Source organism: Rhinoraja longicauda, chromosome 11 (assembly GCF_053455715.1).
Source record: "Rhinoraja longicauda isolate Sanriku21f chromosome 11, sRhiLon1.1, whole genome shotgun sequence".
In the NCBI taxonomy this organism is placed as follows: Eukaryota; Metazoa; Chordata; class Chondrichthyes; order Rajiformes; family Arhynchobatidae; genus Rhinoraja; species Rhinoraja longicauda.
In genome coordinates, this window is record NC_135963.1 from 27,001,412 (window position 1) to 27,029,299 (window position 27,888).

Genomic DNA, 27,888 nt, shown 5'->3' on the forward strand with positions numbered 1-27,888 from the left:
TATGATGGAAACAGCATTGACAAGATTTTGTATGGTGATGTGACCTGAGCTCATGATCCCATCAGTGGTCATCTCACTTAGGTGGAAATGTTTGCAGCGATTTGTTTGTAAATAACTCAAATTTATATATTGATCCTTAATATCAATTCAAGGAAAGCATGAGTATAAAGGATAACATTTGCATTATTGTTCAATGTTTGTTTAGTTTACTAAAGTTGTTCTTTCCTGTCGTATGGTTTTGCGCATCATTCCTGTACATTTTCTGCTGTATCATTTTCTTCCTTCCTTAGAAATATTGTTTGCTGTTTTGAAACTCTGGTTGACATCTGTTGCAAAGTTATAGATGTCAACTTGAGACCTAAAGTAGCATAGTATTTCTATGGAAGTGAAATATATAAGCTTCATTCAAAATCCATAAATGATCACATGAAATCATAGGATGATGTACGCTGTAACTTAAATTCCAGTGATAATGTATTTTGCAAATTCTGAATATAAGAATTAAAAAATCTGACTGTAAACTGTTGAACGTTTTTGCAGTCTTCTAGTTTCTGTTGATGATACAAACTGTTCAAGGGTTGGTGCATGTCGGTTCTAGTGGTTTGATTTTCTGTACATATTTGAATTATTTTATTAATGGAAGCTAAATGCCTAGAGTTCTGTAGTACTCTTGGAAATGACAATATAGTCTTGCTGGGTATGACAGATGGAAAAAATACGTTTATTTTAATAGTAAAGAAACAAAAAAGACAGAGTAGCAAATGAGTATCTGCAGAGAGAACAAGAATTGTTATTATTTTGTACTGCAATCCTCTTTGGAACCAAGTACTGTGAGACTAAACGGCCATTATAATAGATTCAGGAGGTAGAATGTAACTGAGTTAAAGGGACAAGTTAATCGTTGAAACTTTTTTACACAAAGAGTGGTGGGTATGTGGAATGAGCTGCCAGAGGAGATAGTTGAGGCAGGTACTTTCATTACATTTAAGTGACATGTGCACAGGATAGGTTTAGGGGGTTATAGGTCAAGCATGGGCAGGTGGGACTAGTGTAGATGGGGCATGTTGATCGGCGAGGGATAGTTGGGTCGAATAGCCTGTTTCCACGGCGTATGACTCTTAATCTCTGACTCTAAGCTTGCAAACCGCAGCCAAAATAGAGCACTCTCCCTAAATTACATATTTCCATGAGATTACATAAAGGTTTCCCCTTCCACCTCCCACCGCCACTAATACAAAAACTAAAAGTGCACTAAAATCATACAAGTAAACACAGACCAAAACAGCAAAAGGAAAAGACGAGATAGGCTGTTGGCGAGGCTGCCATGTACAGTGCCATCTGGTGGATATGTATGTATCGTATTGAAACAATATTGCAGTAAGAAAATGAATATTTTCTGACATTGCAATTAATTCTTCTGAATAGCTCTTTCTGCTTTTTCTGTGCTCTGAAATTGCGAATTTTCTTGTTCAGATGCTGCTTGAAGTCAATCTCTTTCAGTTTTGTAGCTGTACTAATTCTCACTGAACCTTTCTTTCTTGCGTTCTACTTGGCTCTGCTTTGCTACAGGCTCTATGCCTTTCTCACTGTACCAGCCAACTTTGCTGCACTGCTTTGATGTCCGTAATATGTGAATAACGCTGGAAACTTAACGTAGCACTTCTTCGTTTAAAAACGCAAGGTTAGCATTATTATTTACTGTTTAATCTGTCCCTTGTTTGGCTTTCTTTGCTCATGATGAGCACGTGCTTCAGATTTCCTTATCTTATTCACAGGTTACTGACCAAGCACAATTTTGAAAAATGCATTATATACTCCATCAAGGATAAAACCAAGATTTGCAGTATTTCGTTGGAGATGACCTCCAAATGAAATAACCTGTTCTTTTGAACTAAAATAAGTAATCTATAAGAAGATTGAAGAAAGACGAGAGGGAGGGAGGGAATTGACAATGTTAACAAATTATTTATTTCTGTATTTTACCTTTTTGTTGCATTGCCAGTAACATTGTCAAGCTGTGGGACATCCAACATCTGGTTATTGTGTGCTGCAAAGGTTAACAGGCTCTTGTACTCTGATCTGGTGCTCAGAATTAAACTCCTACATGCTATTCATTTCATTAGGTCAAGGCTTTAGATTTGATTTTTTTTTAAAGGCACAAAGTACTGGAATAACTCAGCGGGTCAGGATCCTTCTTCAGATTGATTGTGGTTGGGGGTGGGGTGAGATAGAAATCTGGAAAGAGGAGGCACAGGATAAAGCCTAGTAAGTGAAAAGTGTTTTTTTTTATTAGCAGATGACAAAGGCAAGAGATGAAAAGACAAAAGGTGTGAGATAAGGATAAAGGTATGAATTATAAAGCTAGAGGAAGGAATATAGGTAGAAGGGGAGGAGGAGGGGTGAAATGGGTGCACATCCAGGTGGGGCATAATGAAAAGGGTGGGGGAGAAGCGGAGGGAGGGAGGGTGATGTGGTTGTAGGTTAGTCACCTAAAATTGGAGAATTTAGTGTTCACTAAGGAGTTAGTGGTGGACTTTAGGAAAAGAGGAACACCCCTGTACCCTGTCTCCATCAAGGGTGGTGATGTGCAGTTTACCAAGGAGTACATGTATCTTGGAGTTTACCTGGACAGCAAACTGGACTGGTCCAGGAAAGCTGAGGCACTGTATAAGAAGGGACAGAGGCGTCTGTACTTTCTGAGGAGGCTCTGCTGTTTCAATGTCTGCAGTAAGATGCTGCAGATGTTCTATCAATCAGTGGTGGCCAGTGCCAGCTTCTTTGCTGTCGTGTGCTGGGGTAGCAGGGTGAAGGCTGTGAACAGCAACAGAATTAACAAGCTCATCAGGAAGGCTGGCTCTTCTTGGAGTTTGAGTTAGATTCACTGGAGATGGTCTTGGAGGGGAGGATGCTTTTCAAACTACGGAGCATCTTGGACAATACAGCTCACCCCCTCCGTGACACACTGGTCGACCTGAGGAGCACCTTCACGAACAGACTGGCTCCACTGAGACGCAGCACAGAACGCCCCAGGAGATCCCTTTTCCCTGTGGCTATCAAACTGTACAAATCCTCCCCTTCTATCGTGGGGTAGACTAACTCCCGTGCCCCCCCCCCCCCCCAAACTTTGCACATCCCCAATCCTGGAGTTTCCACTCGTCACTTTAATTTAATGTTTCATGTATTTTTGTTGTGTTTTTTGACTGTTGGCAGACCAATTTCATTCCTGGGATAAATAAAGTCCTATTATATCGTATATCATAGGATGGTAAGCTACCCAAGCAGTATATGAGGTGCTGTTCCTCCAGTTTGTGTGTGGCCTCATTCTGGCAATGGAGGAGGTCCAGGACAGAAAGGTCATAATGGAAAGGGGAGTTAAAATGGTTAGCAACCAGAAGATCCAGTAGGCTTTGGCTGACTCGGAGCAAGTATTCAGCAAAATGGTCACAAGTCTATGCTTGGTTATGTTGATGTAAAGGAGGCCACATCAGAAACACCTGATGCAGTAGATGAGGATAGAGGAGGTACACCTGAACTGATGGCTCATCTGGAAGGACTTCTGGGGTCTCTGGATAGATGTGAGGGAGGTGGTATTGGGACAGTTGCAGGGAAAATACCTGAGGAGGGATTGTTTGGGTGGGAAGGAATGAGTGAACCAAGTTGTGGAGGGAACTCTGCAAAAGGCAGAATGGGAATTTGTGACTGGCAATGGGGTCACGTTGAAGGTGGCAGAAATGTTGCAGAATGATGCATTTAATGTGGAAGCTGGTGGGGTGAAAGGTGAGGACCACTGTCCTTGTTCCGTCTGGGGGGAGGGGGAGCGAGAACAGAACCACGGGACAGAGGAGGTGCGGGTGAGGGATCCATCTACGACAGCAGGGTGGAAACCACGTTTACTAAAGAAAAATAACATCTTTGATGTCCCAGACTAGAAATTCTTATCTGGGGAGTGGCGGAGATGGAGAAATTGGGAGTTAGGGGATAGTGTCTGCAAGAAACAGGGTGAGAGGAGGTGTAGTCCAGATAACTGTGGAAGTCAACGCGTTTGTCGTAGACGTCACTTGATGGTGGGTTCCCTGTGATGGAGACAGAGATTGAGAAAGGGGAGAGAAATGTCGGAGATCGTCCATGTGAATTTGATGGCAGGGTGGAAGTGAGTGGAAAAGGTAATGAAATCGACAAGTTTTACATGTGTGCAGAAAGTAGCCTTGATGTGGTTGTGGATGTAGCAGAGAAAGAGTTGGAAGATGGTGTCAGTGTACATGTGAAACAAGGACCCTTCAATGTAAACAACAAAAAGACAGGCATTGTTGGGCACATGTGAGTGCCCAAAGCTGCACCTTTAACTTGGAAGAACATGAAAGGAGCCAAAAGAGGTTGTTGAGGACGTTTCGCCAAGCAGAGGAGAATGTTAGTAGAGGGAAACTGATTAGGTCTCTGTTCAAGGAAGATCCGGAGGGCCTTGAGACCTTCCTGTTGGGGGTTGGCAGTGTAAAGGGACTGAACGTCCATGGTAAAGATTATGCAATGGGGGCAAGAAATTGAAAACCATTGACGATTTGAAGGTCATGTGAAGTGTCTCAGATGGAGGTTGAAAGGGATTGACAAGGGGGGGGGATGCGTTTTCTGCGCCAAGAGCAGGCAGAAACAATAGGATTGCCAGGTGCACTGAACATGCACCCATTTCACTCCTCCCCTGTCCCTTCCACCTATGTTCCTTCCTCTCGCTTCACAATTCGCACTTCTATAATTTTCTCACACCTTTTCTCTTTTCATCTCTTTTCTCTGTTGTCTAACCATCTGCCTAACAAAGACCACCCTCACCTGTAACCACCTATCACCTACCAGGCTTTACTCTGCACCTCCTCTCTCCCAGCTTTCTCACTTCCCTCCCCCCCCCCCCCCCCCACAACCACAATCAGTCTGAGGAAGAGTGCTGATCCATTGCATTACTCCAGCACTTTGTGTCTTTTTCCTGTAAACCAGCATCTGCAATTCTTTGCTTTACCTTTTTGGTTTGATAGTGTAGATTAATCATTTTAGATTGTGTTTCAACATCATGTTTGAGCAACAAAATGACAGACCAATTCTGGACAAGAACTATGCTTCAATAAGACTTGTGTGTTATATTTAATCTAGAAAACTCATAGTATGAAATAGTTTGGTGATGTGAACTTTTGATTTGAATTCACATGATGTGTCCTATATGCCTAACTCAATGTATGTTTTCTGCAGAATGGAGGTTCTCTGAACACTGTAGCAGATTTTTCAGCCATCAAAGAACTTGATTCTATACACAATGAAATTGCCGATCTTCACAGGTAAACAAAATGTTTGATGTTATCTGCAACTCTGAATACAGAAGTTGTAGAACTGGACAAGTCTATGTCAAATCATGTGAAAATTCTACATTATTCTTTCATCATAAAAATAATTATGGAAATGGCAATTGCCGTATAAATATACCTGGAATTAGTCATGAGTGTTTAATTGATTTATGTACTGGGAGCAGAACAAAGACATTCTTTCTTGCCTCAGCTTTACTAAGGTGTACCAACACAATGAATGAATATACAATAATCTATATATAATAAATTATCAATAATATTAACTAACCCGACCATATTAGTACAAACCAAAGTCATGTAGTGCAACCTGTGTAAAGTCTTTAATAGTTTGTTGCGGAAGGTAGGGTTGTAGTTGGGGATGTGCAATGTGGTTCAAGAGGCTGATGGTTGATGCAAAGAAGTTGTTCTTGAAACTGAAAGTGATGATTCTCGGGCTCTTGTACCTTCTTGCGATGGTTGCCCTAAGATGAGAACATGGCGAGGTTGGTGTGGTGTTGATGCTTTCTTGAGGCAGTGCTTCCTGTAGATCCCTTCAATGGTGGGGCAGTTGATAACTGTGATGGGTCAGACATTTTCTGCAACCCTCATCTCTCTTCTATATTCCAGTTACCGAAGCAGGCTGTGACACAACTAATCAGTATGTTCTCACCTATACATCTACAGAAGTTCAATGGTATATTTGATGACATGCTGAAATCCCTCAAATTTCTGTTGAATTAGCGATGTTGCTGAGCTTTTTTTGATTGCATCAACAAGCTCGGTCCAGGACAGATCTTCATAGATGTCTGAAGATCTCTGACATCAGACAGAGATGTCAGAGATCTTGTACCTCTGACAGAGAGGGGGAAGTGTTATTGCCACTTCGTACAGATTGAGGCCAGCCGGTCAGTTGTATTGATATTAATTAATATGAATTAAATTGATTACTCTTGCAATTATTGCTAATTTTCTTCTGTGGAAATATTTCAAAATATTAAATTTTCTGATGGAAGCAAAATGTCACAAAGGTGATTGTAAAATATCATTATAACCTCAACACCGTTAACTCTCTGCCCTTTGCTTGAGTTGAAGACAGTGTTTTCACAGATTTGATGTTTTTGACAGTGGAGATTGTTAAAAATTGTTTATTTTCTAAACCAATGGTTCCTAAACTTTTTGAATAAAGCCTTCACTTTTTCTCACAAGGGCGGCACGGTAGCGCAGCGGTAGAGTTGCTGCTTTACAGCGAATGCAGCGCCTGAGACTCAGGTTTGATCCTGACTACGGGTGCTACACTGTAAGGAGTTTGTACGTTCTCCCCGTGACCTGCGTGGGTTTTCTCCGAGATCTTCGGTTTCCTCCCACACTCCAAAGACGTACAGGTATGTAGGTTAATTGGCTGGGTAAATGTAAAAATTGTCCCTAGTGGGTGTAGGATAGTGTTAATGTACGGGGATCGCTGGGCGGCACGGACTTGGAGGGCCGAAAAGGCCTGTTTCCGGCTGTATATGATATGATATGATATGATACCTAGGACCAGAATCAAAGTTTTAGAACTGGAATTCTTCGCCAGAACTAACGAAGGGCCCCAGTTCTGAAAATTTATTTCTGTTTTTCTTTCCATAATGCCACCTGACCTGTTGAGTGTTTCCAGAAATTGTGGTTTTATTTCCAATTGCTAACATCTGCAGATTTCATGATTTTGGTAAGATAGACCCAAAGGTTGACAGAAAATACTGAATAATGGATCACTCTTGAAGGAGCAAGAGTCTCAGCTGCAGGCCAGATGCATTTCCATGAATAGGGAAGGCAGGGGAACCATAGCAAGGACTCGAGGGATGATGAGGGACATTGAAATTAGGATGACATTAAAAAAAGTGCATGATACGCCAGTTGAATTCATCCAGTGAAAACCAAGTTAAATACAACGTTGAGAGCAAATATATCACTGGTTCGGAGAGATTATGAGAATAGAATGGTTGTTAAGGTAAGAGGATGGATCTGAATGTATTTACCACCAGTAAATCAAGTGTCATGTTGGGACTTTTTTTACAGCCAAGGAAGAGATAAAAGTTCAGTCGTGCAGTATTCTGAGAGTGGGTGCTTTCTCATTTGGATTTATGAAGGCGGAATATTCTGTTGGGGGAACTGGAGATGACAAAGGGAATGGATAAGTGAACATTGATAAGGAGGAGGCACTAGAAAGACTAACCCTCCTTCAAGTGGGTAGGTCATTTGTTCCAGATGACTTGTACATCTAGTTGCTGAGGGAAGCAGAGGTGGTGGTAGATAATGAGCTTGCCATTATCGCCCCTATATATAGAAGAGGTACACAAGGTTTGGAAAGTGGGAAAAGTGATCCCTTGTTCAAGAAAGTGTAAGGATTGTCCTTGTACCTGTAGGCTGCCCAGTTTAAATTAATGATGAGTAAAGTAGAAATAAAATGATGGGATGGAGTTAGTTAATAGGAAGTTGAAGAGGTTTGACTTAATTAAGGAGAGCCAAGGTTTGTAAAAGGAATATCATATTTGACTAAACTGATTTTTTAATGGTGTAATAGATAGGTTGATAAGGGGAATGCAGTAGATGTTGTTTCCATGGATTACCTGCCTCACAGTGCCATTAGCCCTTGTACTATCTTGAATTCTGATGTTGTCTTTGTGATATTTTCACTGTTCTTTCTTCCCATATTCCAAAAATGGGTAGATTCTTGGGTTAATTGACCAATGCAAATTGTCTCTCGTGTGTAGATGAGTTATAGAATATTGGAGGAGTTGATGGGGAATCCGAGAAGAATAGAAAGGGTTTGGGGAAGTTCAGCATAAAAATAGCTGTTTGAAGGTCACTGCTGATTTGATGGGCTGAATGGTCTGTATCTCTCTGACTCAAACCTAAGCTCGGGTCATCATTCATAATTTTAAATTTTAAATGAGGCGCCCCACATGGTGGAACTGTGACCGACATTGTTTAATATTGCCGCAAAGATCTCTGATTGGCCAAAGTGGTCAGTTTACCCGTTTAAAATTTTATAAAAATTAGGGAAAGCAATGGCTCTTGAAGGAATAAGCAAAGAGGAATCTTCACTGACTTTATGGAAGTTATTCTTTAATTTTACAGAACAACTATGTTGATTCCTGATTTTGGCAGGGATAAAAATATATATTAATTTGGAGAGAGGCCAAGAGGAAGTGAACCACAGATTGGATCTACCTTGATCGATATCTACCTGTGAAATTCGTGTGAACATATCAAATAAGATGTAAGAAGGGGAGACGGCTATGGTCGACACAGTAGCAAACTAATTTACTCAAAATTAATTAAAAATAAAGTTTCCAGTTTTCCTGACAGTATCCATAATGTAGAAGTAACATTGATGACAGACCAGTGATGTACTTCAAAGTGGGGTATTATGAGATTTGGAATGTCATCTTGGTATTTTCATGTTGCCCCAGCCTTTATACATGCTGGAGAGCAACAAAGATATTAATGTGGTGTTATGCAGTGTTGGCTGCAGGCCTGGCAGCCAAATAATTTGTCCTTGGATATTGGCAATTTGTTGCATTCTCACGTGTTACATTGACAGTATTTCTCACCACCATCTGAACTTGTTATTCAACAGACATAGCTTTTTCAAAGCTTAGATGCATCTCACACAAATTGTTAAATTCTGCTGTACACATTCTTTTGTTCATTTATGATTCATGTTGCATTCGCCTGATCTCTATTTTCTAGTGCCTTAACTTGTAAGTGAGAATCTTTTTTTAATGCACAAATCCCATTTGAGACCTTGCCACATCCTTAATTTGCAATTCACACCTGTCTTCAGTCCCATCCCTGTTCTGCTGACTTGAATCTATTGTGCATTCATGTTTCTTGCACTAACAAATGTCAGAAATGTCAGTTTTTTCTGTACTCTGGATTTCTTCCACCAAGCTTTCTCTTCTTCCTACTTTATCCTCTCTTCAAAACATAATTTAGTTTCCCAAACTTGTGCTTTGTTCTGTGCCAGTCATAAACTTCACTGGGATATTTTGCTTTATTAGACATTCAATATAGGGTAGAAGTTGCAATAAGTTTCTCTATTGGCAATTGTTTAACTTTTGTAAGGAAGGTGAATTTTCTTTGAAACATTTTGATTTAAAAACATTATCTCATTACCAGAGATTAAGCAGCTGATCGCCCACCTCTCCTCGTCAATACAGTTTGTTTTTGGTTAAAAAAAAATTAAACAATCCCCAAAAGAATTGTGTTGAGCAACAGAAATATATGTATATAAAAATGGCTTCTGAAAATATTTTGTTTTGGTCATTCTATGAAATCTGGATTCAGATCCCACAGTGCTTTGTATCCAGAATGCAGACTTAGCATTTACTGACAGACCAGTGATAAACTTCAAATTGGGATAGTGTGTGATTGGGAGGTGGTGGTGGTGTTCCTGTGCCCCCGCTACCCTAGCCTGTCATCTGTTTGGGACCTGCTATTGAGATGAGTCACTATAATATATTTTTGGAACTGTGGCCACTGTGTCCCAGTGTCCTGGATGGTTTTGAGCGTTGTTGGAGCAGCAGTTATCTGGCCAAGCAGAAAGTGTTCCATAATATTCCTCACTTATGGTAGTGTTTATGTGGCTAGTCCAGTTGAGTTTTTGCTCAGCGTGACCTCCAGGATGTTGATGGTAGACCTCATCAATGATTCTCCATTCAATGCTGAGGATGGATATATAGATTCGCTCGTGAAGATTCACTCATAAAAGATATTTGGACAGGTTCATGGCTAGGAAAGGTTTAGTGGGATATGGTCCCAACATGGGCAGGTGGGACTAGCCTAGGTGGGGCGTCTTGGACAAGTTGGGGCGAAGGGCCTGTCATCGTGCTGTATGACTCTAAGACAGTTATTGCCTGGTATTTTTGAGACACCAATATTGCGCTGTGAGCAGGCATAGACTCATTTGCTAAAACGTTGCAATTGAAATTAAACATTGTAAAATCATCAGCATACCCCTACTTTGGCCTTCTGACAGAAAGGACAGCAATGATTAAGCATGTGAAGATTGTTGGCCCAAGAGACAGCCCTGAGGAACTCCTATGGTGATATCCTGCGGCTGAGATGATTGACTCTCAACAACTACAATCATCTTTCTTGTGTGTGAGGTATGACTCTTAACGTGTCCAGGGTGAGCAGTAGCCAACCAAGAAGATGAAAGTAGCATGGAAAAAATGATCAAAATCAAAAATTGTGTTTGGTGTGCCACGCTTCAGCTACATTACTATTTCTAAATTTGGCTTTAACATTACTCTAAGATTTATTTACTGTACAAATATTGGAGATAAGCTGCAATATCCTATAAGGAATTCATAAATAATGACATGCAATGGTGTAAATTCTTCGAGGTTAAAGTAAATAAAGGCCTCTCATACTGCATCAAGAGCATTTTGTATTGCTACTTTACATTTTCAGAAGCATTTTTCTTTCGTTGAATTGGTCTTGTAAATTCAAGCAAATTCTTCCTGGTATATACACCAAATCCTTGCTATAACGGACCATAGGGGAGAGAATGGTGTCCATTATTGCCGCTTATCCGATATAACAGAATAATTAATCCAAGGGAAGGTTTTGGAAGGTCTGTAAAGATCTCAAAACCACCGCTTGTGGCAGAAATGGGAGACTAAGTAGTGTTCTCAGATTAATCTTGGTTTAGAGATACAGTACAGTGGCGGCACGGTGGCGCAACGGTAGAGTTGCTGCTTTACAGCGAATGCAGTGCCGGAGACTCGGGTTCGATCCTGACTACGGGTGCTGTACTGTAAGGAGTTTGTACGTTCTCCCCGTGACCTGCGTGGGTTTTCTCCGAGATCTTCGGTTTCCTCCCACACTCCAAAGACGTACTGGTATGTAGGTTAATTGACTGGGTAAATGGGTAAATGTAAAAATTGTCCCTAGTGTGTGTAGGATAGTGTTAATGTGCAGGGATTGCTGGGCGGCTTGACTTTGTGGGCCGAAAAGGCCTGCTTCCGCGCTGTATCTGAAATATGAAATAAATATGAAATAATACAGTGACAGGTCTTTTGACCCACCGAGTCCACGCCGACTATCGATCACCCATTCTCACTACGTCTTTGTTATCCCACTTTTGCATACACTCCGACACACTAGATAAATAGTCTCCCAACGCACAGAGGCCAATTAACTTAAAAACCCTTGCGTCTTTGGGATGAGGGAGGAAACCACAGCAGCACGCAGATAGCACCTGGGTCTCTGGCGCTGGGAGGCAGAGGCTTTACCCATTGCTCCACTGTGTCTCAGAACTCATCAAGCCCCAGATCCCAGTTAATGATATTTCTCTAATTTCCTGCTCCAGGGGAGAGGTGTCACCCGCCAATGTTAACATTAAATGACAATCGGCCAACTTGAATTCATCAAACTGCAAGCAAGCCCAAAATATTTATTGTTTCCAAACGTGAATGGGTTGTTCAGGCCGAACGATCATTCCATCAGTCATGAGGAGGGAATTCTTTCGGCCCATCTTTATCTCTTCTTCCAGCCCATCTTTATCTCTTCTTTCCCCCCCCCCCCCCCCCCCTGAATACCAACCTGCTCATTGGACCCGTGTATCTGTGGCACCTTTCCATTCCTCCTGACTGGATTTTTGGATATGCTGTTAGCAGAGGTAAACCATCAGACACACAGTAAATCTCCATTTTATGAGGTTTACCTATTTTCAACCGTGGTGTTTTTTTAACTTTATAAAATGCTAATGTTTCCTGACCTACCCAATACGAACAGACTCCTAGGTTACAACAGATTTTGTCCGTTATAACCGAAATCCATTGAGGTTCGGAAAAGCAAGGGTTTACTGTATCGTGATTCAGATCTTACCTTGGATATTTTAGTGGATATTCTAACATTTTCTGAAAAAGTCATATCAAAATATATTGCCCTTGACACAAGACTGAAGGATAATCTGAACTCGACTCTTAGATCCTGGTTTCCTCATTTGATCACAAAATAAATTGAGATAACTGCATAATAAATATCTTCATCATTTTGATGAAAGCTAGTAAACAATTCGTTCTAAATAAAACTTTGATTACCATTCTACAGTAATTCTCAGAAACCTGATTAAACCTTATTTGTCTGCTGTTTAAGACTTGGGGGAAGAAACGAGCTTTTTAGAAAGAACTAAATAATTTATAGTTACCTTTAGGCTATATCCAATGATCGTTAATTTATTGCAGAATATTTTTAAGCATTTTGGCAGCCTGTAAACCAGATGCAATAGATATTCACTGTTAATATTTATATGAGGCACCCCACAAATTTACAAATGAGCAATGATACATTAGTGTTACAAGTTTAAAAAAAATAGCCTGAAACCATTTTTTAAGAGTTATAGCTTTCATTTCATTTCCTGTTGTAACAAACTGCCATTAGTTTATTGTTATTGATCACCACCTTGTTTCAGATGACCTATTTATCACACTCCCTGTGTTGCCTTCACCACAGTAAGTTACCCAATCACACTGCCTCACAGGCTTGGTAGCTGTTTTCTATTTTTTTAATGAGTTATCTTTGCAAACTGCTACTGCAGAGTAATTAAACAGTCATACATACCAGACAACTGCAAATCCAAATGCTTTAAAAAAAACTAAATCAAGTATCTTTTGGGAAATTTGTGAACATCATTTCATGTCCTTTCATCCTGCCAACACCCACCTTTACCCAAAGCCCACTACATCAACTACAATCTAAATGAATAACTAGATACAGTGTGGCACGTCTCTCGGGCCAGTTTGTTTTCCACGTGACTGCTATTTCCTGGTATCTGAAATGATTCTGTAGAATCTGAAACCCTTGTCTGCGTTTGCAGTGAGAGAGGGCAGGCTTGCAATAGTTGGAGAAGATCAGCCTTTGCTGATTGTCTGATGCAGGTATGCAGTCATAGGATTCACTCATGACATTCAGTTGATGTGCTTTTGATTTTAAACCCCACACTTGTGAAGCTGAGCTGAGTGCTGAGTTAGAATGTACTGCAAAGATGATGCGAGTAGTAAGAGATTGTTTAAAATCTCCACGGCACCGCTCTCCGCCCAACGACCGGTGAGTCTGAAAATTATCAAGGGTCGGGGTGGGGGGAGGAGAGAAGAGACAGATGTTTGCTATGAGGTTGATTACAGAGTTGACAGATCAAAATAAAATTGTCAGCCATGCCTGTGTCCTGTGAGATTCTCGTTAGTGAGCACTTACTACGAGATGAAATCATGCATGTATTTCCTGCTGTTAGTGTGATATTGTAAAATTTATAATGCCTATGAAGAAATTAGTGTATGATGCAAGAAGGCCACAATTCCCATAATTCATGAAGGCAAATTTAATAGCATACCAACATTAGGGATTTCTAATGAAGGGCTGCTTTTGTGCAGTCAGAATCTCTAAATTAAAAAAACAATTGAATAATGCTTATGTCAAATTCTGAAGATTGTATCTATTCTTTTAAAAATGTGATTTATTATAATTTATTTTTGATAATACTCAAAGTGTACATGTATTGGCTATTTAAAATTTAGTCTTGTAATAAAACATAGTTTAATGGTGGGATGATCCTTCGAGCTCCTCCTCTTCCTATAAGCTCTAGTTTCGATTAGCCAACAGCTCCATAGCAACAGTGACATTTGTGGTGAGAAATCGTCTCATTGATTTTCGACTCTGTATTTCACTGAACCCATTCTGATATCAGGCATTTTTGTTCCTCACTAAAATTGGGCATTTTATCCGTAGTTTAAAAGATTACTGATATCCTTCCCATTCCCTCTCATTGTAAGAAGATGCATTTGAAGGGCGAGAAAGGATTCGGGAGCTGGTTAGCTGTTCCTGTTGTGGCTGATGTCCTTAAATATACCTGCCTTGTCTGCTGGTCTTCCAGGGAGAAAAGCAGTGTGGAAGTGGAAATCAAAGAAAAAGAGGAGTCAATCAAGCAGCGAACGAGTGAGGTCCAGGCAAGTATTAATTGCACCAGTTTTTTAAAATTAAGTGATCAGCATCTGCAAAGTCATGGTGCCCTTGCTGTATTTTCAGACTGTTATTCAGAAACAGAGATTTTGCCAATTTTGCTGGCAGTGTAAGATTATATTTTGGATATCGGTCAGTTACGTCATGCAGAATTTTTACTGAAGTCATGCAGTAGCTATTTTTCAAGATGAAAGAATTGTATTTACTCTTAGATTAAATATTTTACAATTTTTTTGTACATTTACTAAGGCTTGTGGATATATTATGCAGTTTGAGACATTCTGAATGAAAATAGGGAAATTATTAAAATGTACAATAACATTTCAGCTAGAACAAAAGCTCTTCATGTAATATTTTTGCCTGAAGCATCAACAAACACATTTGATATTTAATTGTCCAGTACCATTTGTCAGATTCCCTGTCAGCATCTGATCTCTCTTTGCTCCGAGGGTGCTTACAGCAGTCAACGTAAATTGATCAATAAACAATTTACATGACAGTTTCTTCAGATTGCAAGTTTTATTTGGCTCAGTTACTATGGTATTATTCATGGAGATGCCAATATAGTTGGAGAAGGAATAGTAAGGTGTACACGTCACTTTTTTTTGCTGGTTATTAATGAAACATCATCAGATGATGTTAATATCATGACTGTTCCAATGTGAAATTCTCTCTTATAGCATCATACCAGATCTCAAATGCATGACGCAGCCTCATGGATAGCTTGGAGAAATGTAGTTGCATTGTTTTTGTGCTGTAGAATTCAATTCAAGATGAATTATTGCATCAGGTTTGAAGCTGCCCCTTGAAGCTCTATTAAGAGCAAAGCGAGTAGTTTTGTATAAAATTTGTCTTTTGAGGTTATCAACAGAATATAATCTGTAAAATGTGGTCTTTAACTCACCCTCCCACTCATTCTTCTGCTCCCTTTTACCTTTATATTTGGCTGCATTATCAGACCATCTTGGGAATGTTCTGCCTTGATGTTTTTGAATGCTTCAAATTACTGTTATTCAGATATATAGAAATATTTTCAAATTTTGCTTTGCAGTTTTTCATACCAAAATGCTGAGAACAGTGGGCAATTAAAACAATATTTGCCAGTACTAAATTAATAATTTTCTTAGTGGCTACTGCAGATATTGGAGGTATGTGGGGATGTAAGGAAATTATTCAATTTGACTGATGATGAATAATATTTTGTTACTTCAGAAGCAAAATTCCTTTTGTTAGTCAGATGCCAGATTGTTGGAATGTATGCAACACATACATTGTATATACACATATACGAGGAAAACTTTTTCAGTCAGAGAGTTGTAAATCTGTGGAATTCACTGCCTCAGAAGGCAGTGGAGACCAAGTCTCTGAATGCATTCAAGAGAGAGCTAGATAGAGCTCTTAAGGATAGCGGATTCAAGATGTATGGGGAGAAGGCAGGAACGGGGTACTGATTGAGAATGATCAGCCATCACATTGAATGGTGGTGCTGGCTCGAAGGGCCGAAAGGCCTACTCCTGCACCTGTTGTCTACCTATGTTTACATCACCCTATAATGGAGAGTTGTGGTACAGAAACAAGCGGTTTTCACACGATGTAGGAAAGAATATTACTCCCAGATTACGTTTGTGCATCTGATACCAGGTTTGAAAATGCATTTGGAAAGGTCTGCCATTGTGTTGCTAAACCATTCTCTTAATGGAAGATTGTATAGTGTAGGGAGTAATGTGGAATGGAAGAAATCATTGTGGATTTTTATTGTATTTCTGGTGAAATAGTTTGGAAGTTAGAATATAGTGACGTTTAGCCACAAATGTCAATTGTTACCATTGAGTTAACTGCTGAAGTATTCCTTGTGGGAATCTAGATACATTCAGCTACAGTGCCCTCCATAATGTTTGAGACAAAGACCCATCATTTATTTATTTGCCACTGGGCTCCACAATTTGAGATTTGTAATAGAAAAAAATCACGTGGTTAAAGTGCACATTGTCAGATTTTAATAAAGGCCATTTTTATACATTTTGGTTTCACCATGCAGAAATTACAGCTGTGTTTATACATAGTCCCCCCACTTCAGGGCGCCATAATGTTTGGACACAGCGATGTCATGTAAATGAAAGTAGTCATGTTTAGTATTTAGTTGCATATCCTTTGCATGCAATGACTGCTTGAAGTCTGCGATTCATGGACATCACCAGTTGCTGGGTGTCTTCTCTGGTGATGCTCTGCCAGGCCTGTATTACAGCTATCCAGCTTTATGCTTGTTTTGGGGGCTAGTCCCCTTCAGTTTTCTCTTCAGCATATAAAAGGCATGCTCAATTAGGTTCAGATCGGGTGATTGACTTGGCCACTCAAGAATTGACCATTTTTTGTTCCTTGTTGCTTTAGCAGTATGTTTTGGATCATTGTCTTGTTGTAGAATGAACCGCCGGCCAATGAGTTTCGAGGGATTTGTTTGAACTTCAGCAGATAGGATGTGTCTATACACTTCAGAATTCATTATGCTACTACCATCAGCAGTTGTATCATCAATGAAGATAAGTGAGCCAGTACCTTCAGCAGCCATACATGCCCATGCCATAACACCCCCACCACTGTGTTTCACAGAAGAGGTGGTATGCTTTGGATCTTGGCAGTTCCTTCTCTCCTCCATACTTTGCTCTTGCCATAACTCTGATATGTTAATCTTCGTCTCATCTGTCCACAAGACCTTTTTCCAGAACTGTGGTTGCTCTTTTAAATACTTCTTGACAAACTGTAACCTGGCCATCCTATTTTTGCAGCTGACTAATCCACACTTGACTCCTGAAGAATGTTTCTGATCTGTTGGACAGGTGTTTGGGATATTCCTTTGTTATAGAGAGAATTCTTCTGTCATCAGCTGCGGAGGTCTTCCTTGGTCTGCCAGTCCCTTTGCGATTAGTAAGCTTACCAGTGCTCTTTTTCTTCTTAATGATGTTCCAAACAGTTGATTTTGGTAAGCCTAAGGTTTGGCTAATGTCGCTAACAGTTTTATTCACAGGAACGTACAATGTCTGTGTTAAACATAATGCTAAGACAAACACATAATCCATATCTCTACTTCTGTATATCCATATGCCTATCCAAAAGCTTCATTAATGCCATACCTGCTTCCACCACCACCCCTGGCAGCATATTCCAGGCATCCACCACCTGTGTATAAAAACAAACCTTGCCGTGCACATCTCCTTTAATCTTTGCCCCTTTCACATTAAAGCTATGCCATCTCGTCTTTGACATTTCTATTCTGGGAAAAATGTTCTGACCGTGCTTCCCTATCTGTCTTTCATAATATTTCTATTGGGCCTCGCCTAAGCATCTGGTATTCCAGAGAAAATAATCCAACTCTGCCCAACCTCTCCTTGTAGCTAATCTAGTCCAGGCATAATTCTGGTAAACTTCTGCACCCGTTCCAAACCCTCCACATCTTTCCTGTATTGGGACGACCTGAACTGCTCGCAATACTTCCAATGCGGCCTAACCAAGTCTTATAAAGCTGCTGCATGACTTCCAGACTCTTACAATAGATCTGTCCACCGTGTACAGATACATGATCAAGGAAATAATGTTTAGTGCAGGAAAAGTCCAGTAAAGTCTGATTAAAGGTAGTTCGAGGGTCTCCAATAAGGTAGATCGTAGCTCAGGACTGCTCTCTAGATGTGGATGCGATGGTTCAATTGCCTGATAACAGCTGGGAAGAAACTGTCCCAGAATCAGGAGGAATGCTTCTGTAACGCTTACCTGATGGGAGAGAGAGTGACCAGGGTGAGCTTCTTGATTGTGCTGGTGGCCTTGCCGAGATAGTCCATGGAAGGGAAGTTGATTTGTGTGATGATCTGGACTGTGTCCACAATTCTCTGCAATTTCTTGCGGTCTTGGATGGAGCTGTTCCCAAACCATGCTGTGATGCATCCCGATAAAATGCTTTCTACGGCGCGTCTAGAGGTTTGTGAGAGTTATTTGGGACATGCTAAACTTCCTTAGCCTTCTAAGGAATTAGAGGTGTTGTATTTTCTTGGCCATTGCTTCAATATGGCTAGTCCAGAACAAGTTGCTGATAATATTTACTCCTAGCAACTTGAAACTTTCCACCATCTCTACTGTGGTGCTGACAGTGTATACCAGGGTTGCCTGACTTCACTTTGCAACCAGTTATATTATATGGACCGTGTCACATTGTGCGGGCGTCTGAATGATTATACTGGGTCTCGCGTTTGACCTGGCATTGTCTCTTGGCATCCTTGATGGCTTTGTGAAGATCATAGTGTGCTTTTGTGTACCACTCGGGATCGTTTGACTTTAATGCAGCGGACCTGGCCTTCACCTGTGAATGTACCTCACAGTTCATCCATGGATTCCGGTTGAGAAACACTCAGATTGTCTGGCACACACTCCTCAACGCACTTGCTGATGAAGTCAGTCACTGAAGGCATTGGTGTACTCATTCGGGTTGGCTGCAGAATCCCTGAATATGGACCAATCCTCTGATTGTAGGATGTCATCCATGACCATCCTTGAACAGCTCTCTGTACCGGATCCTCTTGCTTATTTTTGTTTGTAGGCAGACAGTAGAAGCACAGCTAGGTGATTGGTTTTCCCCAAAGGTGGCTGAGGAAAAGAGCGGTAGTCATTTTTATTGATGCATAGCAGTAGTCAAGGGAGTTCTGGCCCCTGGTGGGACATGAGACATGCTGATAATACTTTGTTGAACACCCCTGAGGTTGGCTTGATTGAAGTCTCCGGCTGCAACGACCAGTACTTTGGGGTGTTTTGTCGAGGCTGTTTTTAGCAGAGTACAGTTCATTCAGAGCAAGCTTGACATCCGCTTTGGGAGGGATGTAGACTGCTGTCAGGTTACCTGAGGTGAATTCCCTCGGCAGGTAGTAGGGACGGTACTTCACAGTCAAATATTCCAGATCCGGGGAGAATGAGATCACCAGCACTGCCATGTCTAAGCTCCACAAGGTATTGATTAGAAAGCAGACCCCACCACCTCAAACCTTGCCTGAGGACGCCGTGTAGGCCATGTAGAAGGGAGAAGTCCTCTGGCTGATGGCACAGTCAGGTACATCAGGGGTGGGCTATGTCACTATGAAGCAGACAACACAGCAGTCTCTCACTTCTGAGGTAAGTCAGTTTTGTTTTATGTTCATGAATGATCAATGGTCAGTTTGGACTCAGTGGGCCGAAGGGTCTGTTTCCATGCTGTATCTTTCAGTTTGATCAATGAATCCTTCTTGGGTATCTGTTTTTAGGGTGTGGACTTTGCTGGCAAGGCCAGTATATAATGATCCATCCCTCATAGTTACTGAACTGAAAGTGTGAGAGGAAAGGTGTGAAGATGAAGGTGTCAAATGTTCTGCCAGCTCAGGATGACGGAAGGCCATCATTTAGGAAGACACTGAGGCACTGTGTGGGGAGTCTCATCATCAGAGAAGTTATGATGGTGATGGAAGAATTGTGTTTATGGGATGGAATCAATACAGGTTGGTCCATACCTTGAGTCGGCGACAGGGTGAATAAAGAAGGGAAACAAAAGAGTCAGAGGAGCATTTCAAATTAATACAATAGTAACTGATTACAAACTTATGCTGCCTACAGGTCCTTATGCAAATTGGTTCATGTAAAGAATTATCTATCAGTGTCCAAAACATTGATTGTAGATTTTGCTTCCCTTTTACTATATGCAATCTGCTTTTAGCTGTAACACAATTATTTATGTGGTTACACAGTGAAAATGGACAGTTAAATGTTGGGTATAATCATATAGTGGTTAAGTTACTTGACTAGGAACCAGAGGTCTGGACTATTGATCCTGAGACACAAGTTTGAATCCAATTATGTGAGCAGAGGATTTTATTTCAGGTAATTCAATAAATCTGGAATTTTAAAATAAAGCCGGTCTCTTGAATATTAATTGTGAAGCAACTGTATCCTTATAAAGGCCCTGTTGGTACTCTAAACTAGACTGGTAATGATAGCCAAGTTCTTTCCCTGAAGGATTTTATTGTCTCCTCAGTCCAGGGGCAATTATGGGTAGGTCATAAGTAGGTTATAAAGTCTACATCCTAAAGATGAATTAAAAGAATAATTATCTTTATTATGGGTTGAATTATTGATTATTCTATTTGTTCCAAATTGGATAAAGTACGGGTGTATAATGATAGCTGAAATTCATTATCACACTTTTAACGTTTTGGAAAAATGGATTTAATCCAATTTTAGTAGTTGCATTAGAGCAGTGCTTCTTAAAATCATTCACCCTTGAGTCTTTATCACAAAATTTCATTCACCCTTGAGTAAATTTTCTTATGTTTTTTTGGGGTAATTTTTGTCTTATTCTCCCTTGTGTATGATTTTATGTATATTAAGTCATGCACCTCTCTAGTTTCATTCACCCTTGGGTGAACCATTCACCAGTTTAAGAAGCACTGCATTAGAGGAAACTGATGGATTGATCCTAAATTTCCGTAATATGAAGAATTATTCCCAATGGTAGTAGAAAACCCCTTTCTGTATGTTGGATTTTTAAATATTTCACTCTGGTGGAGCCTTTAGCAAGATTTCTGTAACTTATGACTTCCTTTAGTACATATATACAAGTTCAAAACCAAGATGGTTAAAGGACACTGCCATATTTTCAAATTCAAAATGGACTGTTAAGTATCTGGTGTTGAAACAATTAGTTAATTATGAAAACACCAGAATTATTAAAATATTTAAGTTCACTTTTTTTTTAACAATGTCCAAAATTGGACTACCCCAGTATTTGACTTGCTGCTTGACAAACTCATCCAGCAGTGCAGTGCCAGTGAGAAAGATGAAACTCTTCAGTGGCAGTCATTCATTTGCAGATTCATTGCTGATCTGTTACTTCAGGTGCTGACTATTCTCTTGAGTAATCTCGAGTTTTCAAAATCTGAACTTTTTTTCTGCTGCTTTTTTCTTGCTGCTTTCCCTTAGAAGCACCTTTGGAAACATAGGTTGCCTGCAGCACTGGTAAGGTTGCCTTTGGAACTGGATGATGATCTTCAGTAAATTGTATTTTAGGTGGAATGGTCTAATTTTAGACTGCAATTTCTCAGTGGGCAACCATTGCATCAGGGAGATTTGTGAGGTTCCCTACCCAGGATGAACTGCCAAATTACTTTCCCAAATGGACAAAATGAATGTATCAAGCTTTCTGAGCTCCCTGTTATGTGCTTTAGACTGCACTGATGTTGCCTGCATTATCAGATGACCACCTAAATCAATTGAAAGGGATTCATTCTCCTCAGCATAGAAACATGGAAAATAGGTGCAGGATTTGGCCCTTTGAGCCAGCACCGCCATTCAATATGATCATGGCTGATCATTCAAAATAAGTAGCCTGTTCCTGCTTTCTCCCCATATCCCTTGATTCCGTTAGCCCTAAGAGCTATATCTAATTCTCTCTTGAATACATCTTGCCGGTTTCTAACCTGCAATTGTTTACATATTTTTAGTGTGAAAGGAAAGCAAAGAAAGACAAACAACAGAGATGAATAAAAGTTACTGCTGTACAATGTATTTTAGAAGAGGTGTGTAACCAGGAGAGAAGAGGATAAGTGGTGAGAAACTCAATGGAACATTGCCTTTTCACCACTCCATAATTCTCTGACCATTATTGATGTCCAGCTCCTTTAAGTATGGAATCTCTAAGCCTTGACATCCTGTTAAATTCTATCTACATCTAAATGTCTTGGTCATACATTGGAAAGAAACAAAAAATACTAATGTAAGAACAGTCTAAATAACATCTTGCTTACTGGGAAAGTTATTTGACTTTCTTGAACTATTATGAATGTAATTGTTTTGGTGTAGGTTTATTATTGTCATGTGTACTGAGGGACAGTGAAAAGCTTTGGTCTGGATGCTCTCAAGTCAAACTCCAGTGCAATAGATAGAGCAAAGGGTAAGATACAGGACTTACTTATCAGCATTGTAGCTCCTCAGTTCCATGGCAAAAAGTTCAATGTCCACAATGAGGTGAATTGGGCTGTATCCTAGCTTGTGGATGACTGTTCAGAATCCTATTAACAGAGAGGAAGAAACTGTTCCTGAGTCTGGTGGTGTATGCTTTCAAATATCTGTAGCTTTTGCCAAATGGGAGCAAGGAGAAGAAGGAATGACCAGAGTGCAACAAATCTTTGATTATGTTGGCTGCTTTTCTGAAGCAGCATGAAGTGTAGATGGAGTCTATGGTGAGAAGTCTGGTCCTTGTGATGGACTGGGCTACATCTACAACTCTCTTCAATTTTTTGCAGATCGGGGCACAGCTGTTCCCAAATCAAGCCGTGAATCAACCCAACAGTATTCTTTCCAGGTTAATTCCTGGGATGGTGGGACTCGCATATGATGAAAGAATGGGTCGACTGGGCTTGTATTCACTGGAAAGCTCCTTTGTCTTGCTGATATGGAGGGACAGGCTGTTGTCTTGACATCTTACTAAGTTTTCAAGAGGGTGCCACCTGTCGGTAGTCATTGATGCATGACCTTCCTCTTCTTATTATTTATGGGTTTTTTTTTAAGTTGCTGAGAAACTCAACCCTAGTAAAGAGAGATTGAAGATGTTCGCAAAAACTCCAGCCAGTTGTTCCATCAAGGTTTTAAGAATGCGGCCAGGTACACCATCAGGGCTACATATCAACAATATATATGAGCTGTCCTGGTCCTTGCGAGATTTGAAACATTGTGAACCCTCTCTTTGGTTTATGAGGCTAAACTGAAAGTTATTCTTATTCTTTTGGAACTCTAGAGATAAAGAATAAATGAATAATTCAATATTACCTGGAGTATGTGAAGCTGGAAGTGCCAGAGCTTTCAACACTTAATTTTCACCATGCATCACTTGAGAGGCTGACTACTAAAATACTAAGCACCTTCTGTCTGTCCCCAATGTTCTAAATGAAGGTTTTAGAATGGTTCAAGCATACTATAATTGCATGTTGTGAAGAGGCTGTAGTGTCTGCAGAGTTCATTGTGGAGCTGTGGGCATTTCTATTATACATGAAGACCAGAATCTATAATGAAACCATTGATACAAGGATGTGAAAGAATGTGACAAGATTTAAGATTTTGTGGCCAGGAACTCTGTACAATATACAATTTTAATGAATTTGATATCAATGATTTATTTTATTTAAAGTAGTGACCTACTGGCTCATGATGTGGAGTCACGGACTCTGAGGAAGGTTGTCAAAGAAGATGGTGGGATCAGCTGCAAAAAAAGACGGGGTTTAACTCAAACAAGTGTGAGATTTTGCATTTTGGGGGTTAAATGTAAGGGGGAAATAGATAAATAATGGCAAGACCCTTAACTGCATTGATATACAGAATGGTCTTGGTGTCCAGAATTCCCTAAAGGTGGCAGCACAAGATAATAAAGTGGTAAAGACGGCATTTGATATGCTTGCCTTCATTGTTTGGGGCTTCGAGTATATAAGTAAGGAAGTCATCATGCTGCTTTATAGGAATTTGGTTAAGTTGCATTTTGAGTATTGTATGCAGGTCAGGTTGCCCGAATGCAGGAAGGCTGTGGAGGCTTTGGAAAGGGTGCAGAAAAAGTTTACCAGAATGTTGTTTGGATTAGATATTAGCTATAAGGAGACGATAGACAGGCTTGAATTGTTTTCTCTGGAAAGCTGGAGGTTGCGTCCCTAAGGTCGGATTTAAATTTATCCCATCTCATCTTAAATATATGTCCTCCAGTTTTAGACTCCACCATTCTGGGAGTAACATTGTGTCTATTAATTTTATCCATGTCCCTCGTGATTTTATACACCACGTTAAGTTCACCTCTCAACTTCCTATGTCCCAGGGGAAAAAAGTCCCACCCTATTTCATCTCTCCTTATAACTGAACCCATTTCTGGGTGAATCCACATGAATCTTTTCTGCACATGTTCCAGCTTAGTGATCGCCTTCCCATAGGTAGACGACCAGAATTGTACACAGCACTCCAAGTGGGGTCTTACCAACGACTCATTGTAACTTCCTAACTCCTGCGGTCAATACCCTGATCGATGAAGGCAAGTGTGTCCAATGCTTCCTTCACCGCCCTGTTCACATGTCACTACTTTCGGGAAACTATGGACCTGCATCACGAGTCTCTGTTTAACCATAATTTCCAGGGCTCTGCCATTTACTGTGCCAGTCCTGCCCTGGTTTAACTTGCTAAAATGCAACACCTCATACTTGTACAAGTTAAATCCTTGGTCCTCTTCCAAGTTGATCTTTGTTCTCTTGTAATCTCAGAAAACTGTCTCCATTGTACAACATACAATCAAGTCTGAAGAAGGGTCTCGACCCGAAACGTCGCCCATTCCTTCTCTCCCGAGATGCTGCCTGACCTGCTGAGTTACTCCAGCATTTTGTGAATAAATAAATCAAGTTTGGTGTAATTGGTAAACTTACTAACGATGCCAGTGAGCCAAATCATTAAACAATACTAAACTAAACAGGAAACAGATCCAGCACTGATTCCTGTGGTACACATTGGTCACAGGCCTCCAATCTGAAAAACAACCCCTCCACTACCATCCTCCCTCTCCGAGCATCAAGTCAATTTTGTATTAAATTAGTTAGCTCACGCTGGATTCCATGTGATCTAACTTTCGGGACATGGTCAAAGGCCTTGCTAAAGTTCAAATGGACAAAGTCCATTACCTCGCCCACATCAACCTCTTGGTGACCTCTTCAAAAAAAACTCAACCAAATTTGAGAGAGATGATTTCCCACGCACAAAACCATGCTGACTATCATCCATCAGTCCTTGCCTTTCCAAATGCTAGTAGATCCTATTCCTCATAATTGCCTCGAGTAACTTTCTCACCACTGATGTTAGGCTCACCAGCCTTTAGTTTGCTGGCTTGTCCTTGCAGCTCTTCTTAAATAGAAGCATAGCATTAGCTCCCCTCCAACCTTCTGGTACCTCACCTATGCCTAAAGGTATGCAAGGTCAGAAGGTCATAAGTGATAGGATCAGAATTAGGACATTCAACCCATCAAGCCTACTCTGCAATTCAATCATGGTTGATCTATCTCTCCCTCCGAACCCCATTCTTCTGCCTTCGCCCCATAACCCCTGACGCCCATACTAATCAAAATTCTATCTCTGCCTTAAAAATATCCATTGACTTGGCCTCCACAGCCTTCTGTAGCAAAGAATTCCACAGATTCATCATCCTCTGACTAAAGAAATTCCTCCCTCCTTAAAGGAATGTTGTTTAATTCTGAGGCTATGACCTCTAGCCCTCTCCACATCTACTTTATCCAAGTATCTCTGCCAGGGCTCCAGCACTTTCTTCCCTATTTCTCACTATGTCCTAGGATATACTTGATCAGGCCCTGGCGATTTATCCACCTCAATATGCGATAAAACTGCCAGCATTTACTTTTTTTCTGTAATTTGGCTATGTTCCAAGACACCACTATTCATCTCCCTTAATTCCTTAGCTCCCACGACCTTCTCCACAGTAAATATGGATGAGAAATATTAATTTAAAATCTCACTACCTCCTGTGACTGTAAGCATAGATGCCTTAAGATTCTTAAAGAAATCAATACTCCCTACTTGCCATTTTCCTCTTATTATACAATCTGTTAGCATTCTCATTTACCTTATTTGCCTCACGTGTACTCTTTTTGCTCCTGATTTCCTTCGAGTTTTCCTACATCTCTTGTACTCAGTGGACTGGCTTGATCTAAATTGCCTCTACGTCACATGCGTCGCCTCCCTTTTCCTGACTTGAGCCTCAATATCCATCTTCAACCAGCGTTCCTTGGACCTTCACTCTCACAGGAACGTTCTTTAGTTTAGTTTATATTTGTGTATGAGGAACAGTGAACAGCTTTTTTGTTGCATGCTGTCCAGTCAAGAAAAAGACTATACGTGATTATATTCAAGCTGTCCGCAGTGTAAAGATACATGATAAAGGGTGTATCGTTTACTACAAAATAAAGTCTGATTAATGGTATCTTAAAGGTCTCCAATGAGGTAGATGAGAGGTTAAGACTGCAGTCTGGCTGGTGAGAGGACAGTTCAGTTGCCTGATAACAACTGGGAAGATCTTGTCCCTGAATCAGCAAGTATGCGTTTCAAACATCAGTACCTCTTGCCTGATGGGAGAGGGGAGAAGAAGGGAGTGACTGGGATGAGGCAGGAGTAGGTGAGGGCTGTTGGGGACATGCTGAACTTCTTCAGCCTTGGTGTGTTTTCTTGGCCAATGCTTTTATGTGGCTGGTCCCGATTTGCTGGTAATATTTGTTCCTAAGAACTTGAAGATTTCAATCAACTCTACTTCAGCATCATCAATATATACCAGGGTGTTTGTGCTGCTTCACTTCCTGAAATCAATCGCAATCCTCTTTGCCTTGCTGACATTGAGGGAAAGGTTGTTGTTTTGGCACCTGGTTGCAATCTCCTTCCTGTACTCAGTCTCTTCATTATTTGATATCCGGCCCACAACGGTGGTGTTGTCTGCGAACTCAGTCCTTGAACTCTTCCTTTCTCACTTTTGAAAGACCCACTTATCAGACATCCTTTTACCTGCAAAAAGTATTTCTCAAATTACTTTTTGTAACTTCCTGTTTAATGCATACAAAAATAGCCTTGCCCCAATTTTGGACTAAATTTGTGTCCTGTGGATTTGATTGTATATTTATCATTCATAATTTTTTTTAAATGTATTTGTCTCCATTGGAGATCACGTGTGTTTCCTCCAAGTGTTCCAGTTTCCTCTCATTCCAAACATGTGCAGGTTGGGAAGCTAATTGACCATTATAACTTGGTATTGGTTTATTATTGTCACATGTACCAAAATACTGTGAGAACCTTGTTTTGTGTGCTATACCAGGCAGATTGTAACAGACATGAAAACAACCGTTCCACATATTTGTACAATAGACACTGCAAAAAGAGGGAGTAGCAGTTTTTAGCTATAAGAAGATATAGATTTTTGATTTTTTTTTTAGATTTAGAGATACAGCGTGGAAGCAGGCCCTTCGGCCCACCGAATCCGCGCCGCCCAGCGATCCCTGCACATTAACACTATCCTACACACACTAGGGACAATTTTTACATTTACCCAGTCAATTAAGCTACATACCTGAACGTGGATTGTTTTCTTTTGAGCATCAGAGTTTGAAGAGAGACTTAAAAGAAGCCGTTAAAATTTACAAGGCTTAGATAGGGTAGACACTCAGAACCTCTTTCCCAGAGTGGAAATATCAAAGGGTAGAGGGCATAGCTTTAAGGTGAGAGGGATAAAGTTTAGAGCAGATGTGCAGGGCAAGATGGGGTTTTTTTCCCACAAAAAGAGGTAGGTGCCTGGAATGTGTTGCCAGGAGTGGCGGTGGAGGCAGACACAATAGTGGCATTTAGGACTTTCAGTTTGGCACGTGGATGTGCAGGGAATGGAGGGATAAGAAACACATTCGTGCAAAGGAGAAGTTTTAAATGGCATCATGTTCAGCACAGTCATTATGGGCCAAAAAGCCTGTTCCTGTGCTGTAAAATT

General features: G+C 40.5%; 1 protein-coding gene across 3 annotated transcripts in view; it reads left to right on the top strand.

Moving 5' to 3' along the window:
* Positions 1-27,888, top strand: part of eps15 (epidermal growth factor receptor pathway substrate 15) — a 108,296-nt gene that overhangs the window by 44,686 nt on the left and 35,722 nt on the right. For all 3 annotated transcript variants that reach the window (XM_078408548.1, XM_078408547.1, XM_078408549.1), the window contains 2 exons: positions 5,233-5,318; positions 14,245-14,317. In XM_078408548.1, coding sequence (XP_078264674.1) covers positions 5,233-5,318; positions 14,245-14,317 — 159 coding nt within the window. The remainder of the gene's footprint in view (positions 1-5,232; positions 5,319-14,244; positions 14,318-27,888) is intronic.